The following is a 14,130-nucleotide window of genomic DNA, read 5'->3' on the forward strand; positions in this document are numbered from 1 at the left end:
ACTTAACTTACAACAAATAAAAATTTATAAACACGATATCCGTCCAGAGAACGCACATCCATCTCGCTCAGTGAGAGAAGAACACGAACCTACGGGGCCTTAACTGGACAACGGAAAAGAGCTTTAACTTACAAGTAATCTATGTCAACATCAGAAATTATGCCAAGGCTCGAATCATTCAGCTCCATAGAAAAATTGTTGAGTTCCGATATCGACCTGACCTGATGACCGGTCGCTAAGAGGACGGACTTAATCGCATGGATGTTGGCTTTACAAGAACGACGGTCTGACCTGGAACATGACATAAAAACATTTTGTTGTCACTAAAATAAAGTATAAAATAAATCTAGTTAAAACTAATAAAGCTAAAATACATCTAATAAAATTGTTCCTCTTTAACATGGTGCCAAGGATGCTGGCAGCATTATCCGCTGTTATGTTTAAAGGCAGGGACACACTTAAGTATCCCACGTACGCAACGTATGCAATGCATTATGACAATCTGAACCCTGAAAGTTGTATGCTTAGAAACATACTTGTCATGCGTTGCGTTGCGTATGACAAGTATGTTTCTAAGCATACAAATTTTAGGGTGCAGAATGTCATAATGCATTGCATACGTTGCGTACGTGGGATAAGTGTGTCCCGAGCTTAAGTTTGTTTTTTGTTTCTCTTTTTATCTGTTTTTAGCCACGAATAAACAATTTGTATTGCGTTATTAATAAGTTGCGCGAGGAAGCTGCCAGATCTTCGGTCGGCACTCGGCAAGTGAACTCGGCCAGGCGGCCTAGCCAAGATGACGATCGCTTGCGCTTCACCATCGAATCGCTTTGTGTCTCTCTATCACTCTTTCATATTAGTACGACAGTGACAGTTGTGTTTTGATCGCTACGGAGCGTAAGCGATTGGCATCTTGGCTACGCGGCCAATCTCTTATTAAGTATCTAGCTTTTGGAAAAGCTGAAAAGCGTTGTGACCCTACGGGTCATTCTCAATCTACTAGTTGCTTTTTAAGTACAGCTGTGTGGCATCATGGCATACAACAATGACTCTTGCAAAGTGTTTGTACGTGTAAGTAACTTAAGTTATGTATGGGAAGCATGACACGTTTTTCTACCGAATTGACTGCCACTTGTGAAAACATATACGCATTTATCTCGCTATATTAACACGGTTTTTATTTTTGTTTCAGGAAATGCTGAAGCTTGCAGGCTGGAAGCTGAAAGTAGCAAAGACACGTTTTCTTAACAACCAGCGAAATAAGTACTTACCTACTTTAAAAACTTGGACAATCATGATAATGTTAATGGCTTAATATCTGGGAAACCGAGCTTTGCTCGGAAAACATATAATATAAAAACTCAAAAATGCGCGTTTTCCCAGAGATAAAACCTAGCTAGATCGATTTTTTGTACCCCGAAAACCCCGATATAGCAAATTTCATCGAAATCGTTAGAGCCGTTCCCGAGGTCCCCGAAATATATAATACATATAAATAAATAAATAAATATACAAGAATTGCTCGTTTAAAGGTGTAAGATTAGATAAGTTATAACAATACTAACCGAATAACATGCTCTGTAACGTACTATATAGTTCTGGTACAGTCAGCATCAAAATCTATCTAGTGACAGCTAAATATATTGTAGCATACCTTTGCTACCATAGAAACAAGGATGTGTCGTGTGTTGAACACACAACACATCCTTAATTGTTTCGACCATGTATGGAACATTCGGCCACATTGTTACCTATTAGAAAGATAGGTGCTAACTTGTACCGCAACGCAACATGACCCGAGAGTTCTAGAATCTAGAATACCTAGGTCACATTGCAAGGAAAGACGGTGGCAACCTTCAGAAGGTCATATTGAGCGCCGAAGTAGATGGGACAAGGCGCAGCCCAATACACTGGGTCTGACCAGATCCGCACCGCTTTTGACTCTACAGTTCACAATGTCCGGCAGAAACAGATGGGAAAATACCTATAATCGAGAAAGTGATCCAGAAGGGAGAGGTCACCAACCCAGTGTTGTGAATAACGCTTATTTTTAGGCTTAAAGACTCGAGTCTTCAAAACTCGTAAGTCTTGAAGGCTCGACTATATTTTTGATTGAGAATTGTATTTATCTGGGGGCACTGCAGTGCCCCCGCCAAGTCGAGCAAAACAAAGAGGCACGGCCGTACCATCCTTTTCTGGAAGCGATTCAGGCCATTTTCGACGTCCTGTAATTTTGTGCTGGCTGAAGCTAGAACCCTGAATTTTCAGTGACATATAGGGCTTAACATGCTTAAGATACATTCTCAAAAACATTAAATTTGAACTTGTAGTTTAAGAATTATTGTACGTCAAAGTTCCTTAGTTTCGACACTGACACACTTATTCACTCACCGATCATCATTCTCGATCTCATACTTCTAGCATACCCACAAGTTTCAAATTTTAAACATAAGTAATTTTTTAGCTTATCAAGCCATAGAAAACCTAAAAATATTGCAATATCAGTCACGTTTTAAAGATCTAAGAACTGCATAAGTAAGTTTGTAATCCTATATAAATATATGATATTACAAAGTTACTGTTGCAGTTCCTACAAATAGTAGGTAAAGTAAATGATCATTATGTCATTATGCAGCCGTGCGATGGCCAAGTCATTATATGTATTACAAATTAAAGATATCTTATTGATACGGTTTTAACACCCCCTGGCACTGATTAAAATAACCGACTTGGTTTCACATTATATCTCAAAACTTTTTTGTAGTAAAAGCGGTGCGAGACTGGCACCTTTTTACATGTAATGTTTTTGATGGGATTTATTTTACACGTATGAATGTAAGAAATCGTCTTTGCCGCCTTTGAGGCGTTAAGCCTCGAGAGTCTTAAGGGTTCGACCTACAGAAGACCTAAGAACGCTACACCAACCTCATTACTGAGGAATACGACGCAAGGACCTACCTCAACGTACAGTAGCCGTGACGACGCAAGGAGGGAGCTAGGTACCTCAACGTATAGCCTATAGGCTTCCAAATACCGGACTTCTCACAATACCGGTATTAATACCGAAACTTTCTTCATCAATACCGGGATCCCGGGATCCCGGTATTGGATATGAATCGCTTAAAAAATTATAGTTTTATTGAAAAGGGGAATTAAAAAGGGCTCACCGGAATACCTGATATGTCCAAAAAGCTATTACAACAATAAACAATCAATGCCGCCATCTGCAATAATTTTATTTCACACTTTAGGTTGGCAATAATTTTATCGAATTTGTTGACTTCACCTCACCACTCTCACCAGTCACATTTTTAGTACAACTTAACCAACCAGACAACTTTTTTCAAATTTCCGTCAAAATTGATTTGCCATTATTACAGTTAAAATAACACTTTCACTGCGCGTGCTATCAAAATCGTTGCAGACGTTTCTTGGTATAACTCTAGATATATGTGACGGTTAGTAAGCTTTTTGATACAGCTGAACATAATGGATATAAAGGGTTTATAATGCACATTTCCCTCTTTTTTTAAAATACCGGGATCCCGGTATTGCCTTTAAAAATACCGGTATTCAAAAATGCGTTTAAAAAGACGGGATCCCGGTATTTCGGGATCCCGGGATCCCGGTATTAGAAGCCCTAGAGGTACCTCAACGTAAAGCCGTGCCTGCACTCGCACACGAACGAGCCGGGCAGGTTGCGGCAGCGCTGCGAGCAGAGGTCGCGCGCGCACTCGTCCACGTCTTCGCAGGTGTGCTGGTCGGCGCGGAGCTGGAACCCGGGCTTGCAGGTGCACTTCGGCCCGAGCGGCGTCGCCTGGCAACCGTCGCTGCAGGTGGCGTTCTCGCAGGCTGTGACTGCGGAATAAATAACAATGTATTTTTTTTAGGGTTCCGTACCCAAAGGGTAAAAACGGGACCCTATTACTAAGACTCCGCTGTCCGTCCGTCCGTCCGTCTGTCACCAGGCTGTATCTCACGAACCGTGATAGCTAGACAGTTGAAATTTTCACAAATGATGTATTTCTGTTGCCGCTATAACAACAAATACTAAAAACAGAATAAAATAAAGATTTAAGTGGGGCTCCCATACAACAAACGTGATTTTTGACCGAAGTTAAGCAACGTCGGGCGGGGTCAGTACTTGGATGGGTGACCGTTTTTTTGCTTGTTTTGCTCTATTTTTTGTTGATGGTGCGGAACCCTCCGTGCGCGAGTCCGACTCGCACTTGGCCGGTTTTTTATGTGAAACGTGAGTGAAATGTCTATTAAAAACCCGTAGGGGTCGGATCAAAAACTAAGTCCGATTCACGCTTGACTGCACATTTCTAATAGGTTTTCCTGTCATCTATAGGTAAAGACCTATTTTCAGGGCCGGATTAAGCATCTCGGGGCCCCCAGGGAGTGCAATGCTCGGGGCCCCCTTAGGTCAATTCTGCATACAAAATGTTCATTTTTCAGTTCAGGGAAGTAAGTTTGTGGTTTTAATTTCAACCTTCAGGTGTCGGTTGAGCCCAATGAAAAAAGAATCATATGGAAGCGACATACCTACAAAAAAAGTGTGGCCGACGCCATATTGCCGAGAACTGAACATGGCGGTCTGTAGTGCTGCGAAGACAAGTTGATATTTGACAAGGATATCGATAAACTAAGTTGTCATCATTTTAAACACATAAACCTATTAGATCCACTTAAAGAGAAGAAAAACATAGTGTACAAAAGGCGGAGTTTATACGTCTTATGACATTCTCTACCAGTCCACCTTAAGCCTTAAGCCTGCCTTAAGGCAAAGCAGAAAAAATGTTGCTGTTGGCCTGTAACTTAAGATAACATATAATTGAGAGAACGCTATTTGTTGGCTTATGAGTCTTTATGACGGCCGTTTGCATTATCGATACCTACTCTAGTTCATAATCGTACTAATTACGATTAATTAAGACGATAGTGCAGATATCACAAAGTTGCAATTTAATTATTAATATAAATGCATAGATGGTCAGGCAAGTCTTGTCGGTAGAAAAAGGCGCAAAATTCAAATTTTCTATGGGACGATATCCCTTCGCGCCTACATTTTTGAAATTTGCCGCCTTTTTTTACTGACAAGATCTGCTTGACCATTTATAATTAGCGGTATTGTGAACTAGGGTACCGTTATTAGTTAAATATAACATAAGAAGATTATTCTTCCTATGTAGAATAAAACAACATTCATACACAAAAATATTCTTTATTCATTTCTGATTCGGAATAATACAACTTTGTTCAGGTAGTTCCAGAAAGATTCTTTTTCCGTTTGTTTTTTCTATAATATTGGAAACGTACATCAAGGTAAGTTTGAATTACACTTTTCATCAGCAAGAGTTTGTGTTTTGCCTTATATTTTTCTGTTCCAACGGTTTCTAACCATTTTATTCTCGTACATTCAGTTCAGATTTCGGTAACCTGAAAAAACAAAAATATTATATAATATATGATTACTTACTTTCCCTCAGTACAACCGCTTTCAGGATACAGGTTTTAAGTATATACATATATACTTGGTCAACCAGATCTTTTCAGTAGAAAAAGGCGGCAAATTTGAAAAATGTAGGCGCGAAGGGATATCGTCCGTCGTAAAATGAGATTGGTCCAATTTTTGCTAATTAATTGAAAATATAAATTTACATACAAAATCTTTCAAATACATGTTAAGATTCTTCCCCAAACTTTTCCTAAATTCGATATAAAAGCACATCACTAGCTGTCAAATGTACTAATTTCTATAGTACGAAAATATCGAAAATAAATCCTTAATTTATTCCAATATATCGCAAATAGTATTTATTGGCTAGTTATTAACTAAATACACACCATAAGAAGGCAGTCATCTATGAAATAACAAATATTTCAGTTAAAATGTAAACATACCGGTGCAACGACAAACTTTTCCGGTTTTCCTTTTTTCTTGAGCCACATCCAAAAAAACTGCACTTAGGGATTATGTCCTTTCTTGTCCTTAACCACTACACCACATTATTAAACAGAAATATTCGCAAAATTTCCGAATATCCAATATTTTATTTTAATAACAGAACACTTTGACGCTTCATGTACCATGGAAAACGTGAACTGAATATGGCGGACCGGCCACAGTAGGCATGTCACGTGACCATCAAATGAAAAATGTTGCCATAGCAGAACGCACTGAAGTATTGTTATCCTTTTCCACATAAGGGAAAATATATTAGTTAGAAAGTGACAACATAATTTTTACTTATTCTGCATCGAAATGCTTGGTATTTGTATAACTGATTGCATGTATAGAACAATATGCCGAGTCCACTCTTTTATACGTCATTGGTTGAGCCGATCCGAACATGCCGAGCGATGTCTTTTTCGCTCTTATTGCGTGGACATAAAGCTTTTTTCTATCAGTTTTTGCCGATTCCTTTTTGCGTCAAGTGTGGCTATCCGGTGGCGAATGCACTAGTCCCAAAACGCACTATTAGTCAATACACTCTAATTTCGAAAGCCCCTCTTCTCATAAGAAACTAGGCCCAAAATACCATATTTCCAAAAAGGCTCATTCTCGATTTACACGAGAACCATTGAGAACTAGTCCCAAAATACACCTTTCCCAAAATACCCCAAATTGTGTTCACCTGTGCGTGGCGTAATACTTTATTCTCATAATGCGTAGGTCTCAAAACACTCTAGTTCCAAAATACCCTATTTTTTTGGAATGTCTCTTTGTGACTGCTTTCAGCCGTAATCATTACCCGTTTGATGCCTAAAATATTTTTTTCAAAAATAGGATTTACGTATTTAATTATTATTTTGAGCTATACAGGGTGTAATCGTTAAGTGTTGCTCGGCGATAGTTCCGTAAATATAGCAGATATCAGAAAATTTCAAATTGATATCGAAAGTGCATATAGTGAAAGTGAAGGGCAATATACACACGAGTGTTTTAATGCCTGTGTTGATAAAGCAGTGTATGGAACTATCATAATTAGGTGGGCGAGAAACTACCCTCATTTATGGCATTATTTAATTATTTAATGCCATAAATGAGGGTAGTTTCTCGCCCACCTAATTATGATAGTTCCATACACTGCTTTATCAACACAGGCATTAAAACACTCGTGTGTATATTGCCCTTCACTTTCACTATATGCACTTTCGATATCAATTTGAAATTTTCTGATATCTGCTATATTTACGGAACTATCGCCGAGCAACACTTAACGATTACACCCTGTATAGCTCAAAATAATAATTAAATAAATCCTATTTTTGAAAAAAAAATTTTAGGCATCAAACGGGTAATGATTACGGCTGAAAGCAGTCACAAAGAGACATTCCAAAAAAATAGGGTATTTTGGAACTAGAGTGTTTTGAGACCTACGCATTATGAGAATAAAGTATTACGCCACGCACAGGTGAACACAATTTGGGGTATTTTGGGAAAGGTGTATTTTGGGACTAGTTCTCAATGGTTCTCGTGTAAATCGAGAATGAGCCTTTTTGGAAATATGGTATTTTGGGCCTAGTTTCTTATGAGAAGAGGGGCTTTCGAAATTAGAGTGTATTGACTAATAGTGCGTTTTGGGACTAGTGCATTCGCCACCGGATAGAAGTGTGGGGAGGGCCCTTTTTTTCTCAATAGGTAGTTAAATATTGTGCGAGGCTGAACAGCGATTGTCCGACCATAGTATCATACGCCGAGCCACATGATTAAAACTAACGTAATAATAAAGATATTCCCTAGGTTTAAATTACTATTCATTCACCAGTCAAGTTAGCATGTAGGTACAGGGTCAAGCAGAAAAGCAGCAAAAAAACGCGAGCGCAGCGAGCGCGAAATTTTTTGTTAAAAAATTGTGAAAGCGTGTTAAAAAGGCCGGGCCGGGCCTAAAAATCCGAAGTTCCCCAGTGAGCCGAGCTTTCATGCGAGGTCAAAGCCGTGCTTCAGGATAAGCTCAGCTAGAGCACAGACGCCAACCAATGTCCATTGTATTAAAAAGCGAGACCGCAGGCCGAGCTTGGCGCAGGGAGGACAAAGGCTAAGCTGAAGAAGAGGAGATTTGGAAGACAAACCAAAAATGAAGGTAAAAAGTGAGGCTGAAGGTCGAGCTCAGCAATCTCCACATTACTTAACAAGCCCGAAGCGTACTTATATCCAGCAAGGTGAGCTTTCATGCGAGGCAAAAGGCCAAGCTTCTTAAATCAATGTTTATATTTGTTAAAAAACGACGCCGAAGGTCGAACTGTAAGAAAGCAGCGCTCTGACACGAACCAATCGTCAAATGTTACTCGACAATAATATGTGCAAGAGTTACTCGGAGATGAGGTATTAGGCCCTCGGGAGCCTGAAAATCGAGCTCGATATTACAGACTTTAAATCTATAAAATAACTAGGGTTTGCAAGATCCGTCAATTTTTCGGATCCGGATATTTCGGATATTAAAATTTGACGGATCCGGACCGGTCGCACACCTCCCTCCACTCAGCTAGTGCACTGCCTTGTGGTGGCACGCCGCTGGCAGGTATGGTGGTGGAAATACGCGTGATGTCATGTGCCCCTATAGTTTAATTGGAAACACAGAACAGTTCAACTCACAGCACTGTCCGTTTTCATCCGAACCATCGAAATAGCCAAGGGCCTGCTGGTCGCACACCTCCCTCCACTCGATGAACTGCCCTGTGGGGGCACGCCGCTAGCGGGTATGGTGGTGGAAATATGCGTGATGTCCTGTGCCCGATATAGTTTAATTGGAAACACAGAACAGTTCAACTTACAGCACTGTCTGTTTTCATCCGATCCATTGAAACAGTCCGGCGTCTGGTCGCACACCTTCCTCCATTCAGTTCACTGCCCTGTGGTGACACGCCGCTAGTGGGTATGGTGGTGAAAATACGCGCGATGTCCTGTGCCCCGATAGTTTAATTGGAAACACAGAACAGTTCAACTTACAGCACTGTCCGTTTTTATCCGATCCATCGAAATAGTCAGAGGCCTGCTGGTCGCACACCTCCCTCCATTCAGTGCAATGCCCTGTGGTGGCACGCCGCAGGCGGGTAATATGGTGGTGAAAATACGCGTGATGTCCTGTGCCCCGATAGTTTAATTGGAAACACAGAACAGTTCAACTTACAGCACTGTCCGTTTTCATCCGATCCATCGAAACAGTCCGGCGTCTGGTCGCATACCTCCCTCCACTCAATGCACTGCCCAGTGCGACAGAGGAATCCGTGTTGGCACTCCGCTGCCGGGTATGGTGATGGGAATATGCGCGATGTCCTGTTCACTGGTGGACAAGGGAAAAATTAATGACGGAAATTTGATAAGACTGCTTGCAGAAAGACGCGGTCTACAAAGAAGTTATGAGCAGAAAGAAAATCAATGAATAACTAATAGTAAGTACTATAATATTTACAAGGGCAATATCAATATTCGCCGTTAAACGTAAGTTTGGCGAACCTAATATAAGTGTTAAATGTACCATACTTTTTGAAAAAAAATAAAAATAAAAAAATATATATCTATATCAATTTTTCGTTGGACCTTAGGAGAATATTTGTTTCCATTTGTCAGAGGCTTTCGATTGAGCTGAGTCATAAGGAATACCGGGAGTAATAGCAACAGCAGAGTTGCGAGTGCTGTGTTTGTTATAGATAAGTCTTTGGCCGCGGTGGATTTAGGAAAAAATGTAGATTGACATACCAAGTTCGCAAGCTTCAGGCGTCTCGTCGGAACCATCTTTGCAATCCTTGTTGTGGTTGCATACCGACCGCATAGACAGGCATCGCTGTACAAATAACAGAGCTATCCATCATTTCCATCTCTCAAACAACAGATATCAGAGAAATTTAAAATAGTAATTATGAATTAATAAAAAGAGGTAAGGGTTTCAGAAATACGAATTTCGACGACCGATCTGGCCTAGTCGGTCATGACCCTATCTATTAAGCCAATGGTCCTGGGCTCGAATCCCAGTAAGGGCATTGATTTATGTGATGAGCACATATATTTGTTCCTGAGCCATGCGTGTTTTCTATGTATTTAAGTTAATATATCGTTGTCTGAGTGTGCGTACCCACAACACAAGCCTTCTTAAGCGTGCTGTGGGGCTTAGTCAATTTGTGTTAATATGGGGTATTATCTATGAAAAGGGACCTTATTGTCGATGGCGCTTACGCCGCACAGCGTCGAGCGGCATTGTATTTATATCGGAGCATCGTTAATAATGGCGTAACCGCCATCGACAATAAGGTCCCTTTTCATAGATAACGTCACATATGGCCATATTGGCATGTCTTTTCGTTCAAAAATAAGAGTGATATCTGCAAAAAATTGTTGAAGCTGATCAGCTACCATAATAAGTGCGAGGAAGATGTCCAACGTGACGTAAAACGTATTGCCGTTTCTTAGATTTGGTACAGCCAGTAGCAGAACTTGCTAAGCGGTCGAGTTGTTCAAAATTATCTTGACGCGACTTTATTGTTAAGTGAATAAGAGCGTGTCAATGAACACCTCGCCCGCTTAGCAACTTCTGCTACTGACTGTACCGTTAATGACTGGTCACCATACCGGTTCCTGTCTACACTCGAACTGGCCATACGCAGCGCACGAGTTGCAGCCGTGCTCGTCCGTGCCTCCCGGGCAGTCATCCCTGTTGTTACACCTGGAATTTGCAATCATGGTCAAAGTGTTATACATACTACTACTTCTAAAAACAATGTTTTCCGTGACCACAGACAAGACATCCTCTAGACTGAGCATAGTAACGCTACCCCCTCTGCCACTATATACGGTAGTTTTACTCCATCTTCGAGTCAGTGTCAGAATCCCGTGCCGTAATTGGTCCATGTCTTTGAACGGACCAATCACGGCACGGGACTCGCTCACCTCGTCCCACGCACCCCAGTATTTTTGACAGCATCGGTTTCATGAAATAATTGCTCTAAACTCCGTCTAGAGGATTCCTAGTCTATGTCCGTGACCGACAGCAGAACTTGGGAGATTCTAAACCTAAGGGCTCATTTAGACGGTGCGAGAACTCGCATGCGAGTTTCATTACATTGCGGTATTTGATCGGTCGGCTGAATTGGTCGTAACTTCAAGGCTGGAAACAGTGCTCGACCGACGGTCGGCGCTGACATCGGTTGGACGTAGCTATATCAATGAAAATGTACAATGAAATATAGTGCATCGCTGATAAACTGCTACGCGTACCGCGACAACTGTAATCTGACCCTATATTCACGCAAATAAATAATTTATGATTTTATGACCGTCGGTCGAGCTCGTCGGTCCGACGTATACGGTTGACTGACGCACCTCGCACCTGGTGGCCATATACATGAGTTCAGTGCAGCGCTGACCGAGCGACTGTTCGCACACGCGTATATCAGCGATGTTGTATTTCATCGTACATTTTCATTGATATAGCTACGTCCAACCGACGTCAGCGCAGACCGTCGGTGCACTAAAGGCCTACCGCGAACCACGTTCGACGTGTTGCCTCCCTGTCACACTTACGTACGAAATTACAAGTGCGACAGAGATGCAACACGTCGTACGTGGTTCGCGGTAGCCCCTCTGTTCCCAGCCCAATAGTCCGCAATGTAACTAAAATCGCATGCGAGTTCGCGTGTCGTCTAAATCAGCCCTAAGGAAGGCCGGTTGGTAGCTTTACACAGTCGGAAGCGCGAACATCATGAACAGGACACGAAAACCAGGGCGGACACAATATCAGTAACCCAGTAAGTAACTTATAGAAAAATGTGCCGTCACCAACACACAGATCTTGTTCCTATAGTAAAGACGGTGAAAACGTTGTCTTTGGTCGTGGTCGTGACTCGCGATTCTCAAATTATTAGTAACTAGATATTAACAACTATTTAGTAAAGTATCACGTTTTTTTCAGCCAGGCAATAGGACGTTGACGGTACATATAGGTCTCTCCGCATTCCATTTTTCAGCCGTATCCTGGATGACTCACGTTAGACCGGGCCGTGTCCGGGCCGGAGCTTCCGTAGCTTCGTTTTCTATGGAAAGCATCACGAGATCACCTATCATTGTCATAGAAAAGTAAGCACCGCAAGCCCCGGCCTGGTCTAACTTGCTTGCTTGTCTTAAGGCAGGCAGATTCTACCTCTATTTTCCTCCACCAATATCTAATTGGGTCAAACAGAAAACTGTGTTTACGTCTTTCCTGTAGACATACACAAAAGTATAAGGGCTATAAAGGTTAATTTTCTTATTTAACCCTTATCCACGTGAAAAGGTTCTCCTTTTATTTAGAGAACCATGATAAAATCATTACTTACATGCCCACAAGCTGTTAACTATTGCCCACAGGAGAGAAAACTAGTGTGTGGGCATGTAAGTAATGATTTTATCATAGTTCTCTGAATAAAAGGAGAACCTTTTCACGTGGATAAGGGTTAAATAAGAAAATTAACCTTTATAGCCCTTAACTCTTGTGTATGTCTACAGGAAAGACGTGAACACAGTTTTCTGTTTGACCCAATTATAAATAGACGAAACAACGACCAGCGACCCTATAGAAATGCAAACCAAGCGGTCTGTGGTAGACAGATAGTCTTGTTCAGCTCGCAGGGCAGCTCCCCTTCTGCACATGGTGGAAGGGACACCTAAAATTACATTGACACGTTGATTAGTATCAGGGTTGTAACCGCGAATCGAAGTTCGCAAATTGCGGGCATTTTTCTCTGTCACTCCAATTACGTTCATTGGAGTAAAAGAGAAAGATCCCCGCTTTTTGCGATTTTCGCGGTAGCCCCTCAGAGTTAAATGTTTGTGCACCCAGCCACAAAATTGAATGGCCACTTTATGCATTCATTCATAACGCGTCCTGGCAGGCCAGTCCAGACGGGATGATTAAATCGACTGATCTGATCAGGAAAAAAATTGCCATCAATTTCATCTAGCGTCCACACCACACGTATTTTATTTAGATATATGGTGAGATGAGAACACTCGAAATTAAAAAAATTGGCATTCTTGTAGGTATCCACATCTCCATTTGATCGGTCAATAGTAGATTGTGACCAAGGGGTGAAACTGGTGAAAGGCACTAATTTGTGCAGAGGAAGTTTGATGCGCTAATGCCTTTCACCCGAGTTAAACATTCTATTTTTCATTTCGAATAAGAGCAAAGTAAAATGTATGTGATTTAAAAAAAAACCGGCCAAGTGCGAGTCGGACTCGCGCACGGAGGGTTCCGCACCATCACTAAAATAGAAAAAAAAACAAGCAAAAAAACGGTCACCCATCCAAGTACTGACCCCGCCCGACGTTGCTTAACTTCGGTCAAAAATCACGTTTGTTGTATGGGAGCCCCACTTAAATCTTTATTTTATTCTGTTTTTAGTACCTATTTGTTGTTATAGCGGCAACAGAAATACATCATCTGTGAAAATTTCAGCTGTCTAGCTATCACGGTTCGTGAGATACAGCCTGGTGACAGACGGACGGACGGACGGACGGACAGCGGAGTCTTAGTAATAGGGTCCCGTTTTTACCCTTTGGGTACGGAACCCTAAAAACGACTGAGTATACGTTTTTATAGTGTTTCTCGAGGGTACTTTCAATTATCAATTTATGTAAAAGAAACGTTATTTATTGAATGGAAGTTAAAAATCTGAATGGAAATTGAATAACAAATCCATTTAAAACGAAATTTCTATGGTTTATATTAAAAAAATAAAAAAAAATCGTACTTGGAAAGTTAAATGCTCTAATGCAGAAACGTATGACTTTCTGCACACCTTTTAGAACAACAATGACCCTCATTCAGAGCATGAGAAATGAAAAATCTTAAAATTGAATCTAGTATGTGATCGTCGAGCCAATTTCTTGCAAGAACAGATAAGATACAAAAAGTTTCTTTACATCGGTAACTTACATCAGTATCAGGGAATGGCTCCTGACAGCGCTCCTCGTCAGACCCGTCGAGACAGTCTGGCTGACCGTCGCAGCGACATTGGATCTCTACGCACTGACCACTTCTGCACTGGTAGGAACCCACGTTGCAGGTTTGGTTAGCTAGAAAACAGTGTCGCATATTTTTAATTTGCTACACGGGAGACACTAACAGGCGTAGGTTCAGATATTATGTA

At 41.2% G+C, this 14,130-nt stretch overlaps 1 protein-coding gene across 1 annotated transcript in view; it reads right to left on the reverse strand.

Moving 5' to 3' along the window:
- LOC134657849 (vitellogenin receptor) overlaps positions 1–14,130 on the reverse strand; it is a 72,942-nt gene that overhangs the window by 21,625 nt on the left and 37,187 nt on the right. Inside the window, exons 24-30 of the mRNA XM_063513428.1 lie at positions 13,917–14,056; positions 12,566–12,642; positions 10,574–10,667; positions 9,707–9,791; positions 9,138–9,290; positions 3,651–3,858; positions 133–291 (exon numbers count right to left, since the gene is read on the reverse strand). Of these exons, the coding sequence (XP_063369498.1) occupies positions 133–291; positions 3,651–3,858; positions 9,138–9,290; positions 9,707–9,791; positions 10,574–10,667; positions 12,566–12,642; positions 13,917–14,056 (916 nt within the window). The remainder of the gene's footprint in view (positions 1–132; positions 292–3,650; positions 3,859–9,137; positions 9,291–9,706; positions 9,792–10,573; positions 10,668–12,565; positions 12,643–13,916; positions 14,057–14,130) is intronic.

This window comes from Cydia amplana, chromosome 21, assembly GCF_948474715.1.
Source record: "Cydia amplana chromosome 21, ilCydAmpl1.1, whole genome shotgun sequence".
NCBI classification, from domain to species: Eukaryota; Metazoa; Arthropoda; class Insecta; order Lepidoptera; family Tortricidae; genus Cydia; species Cydia amplana.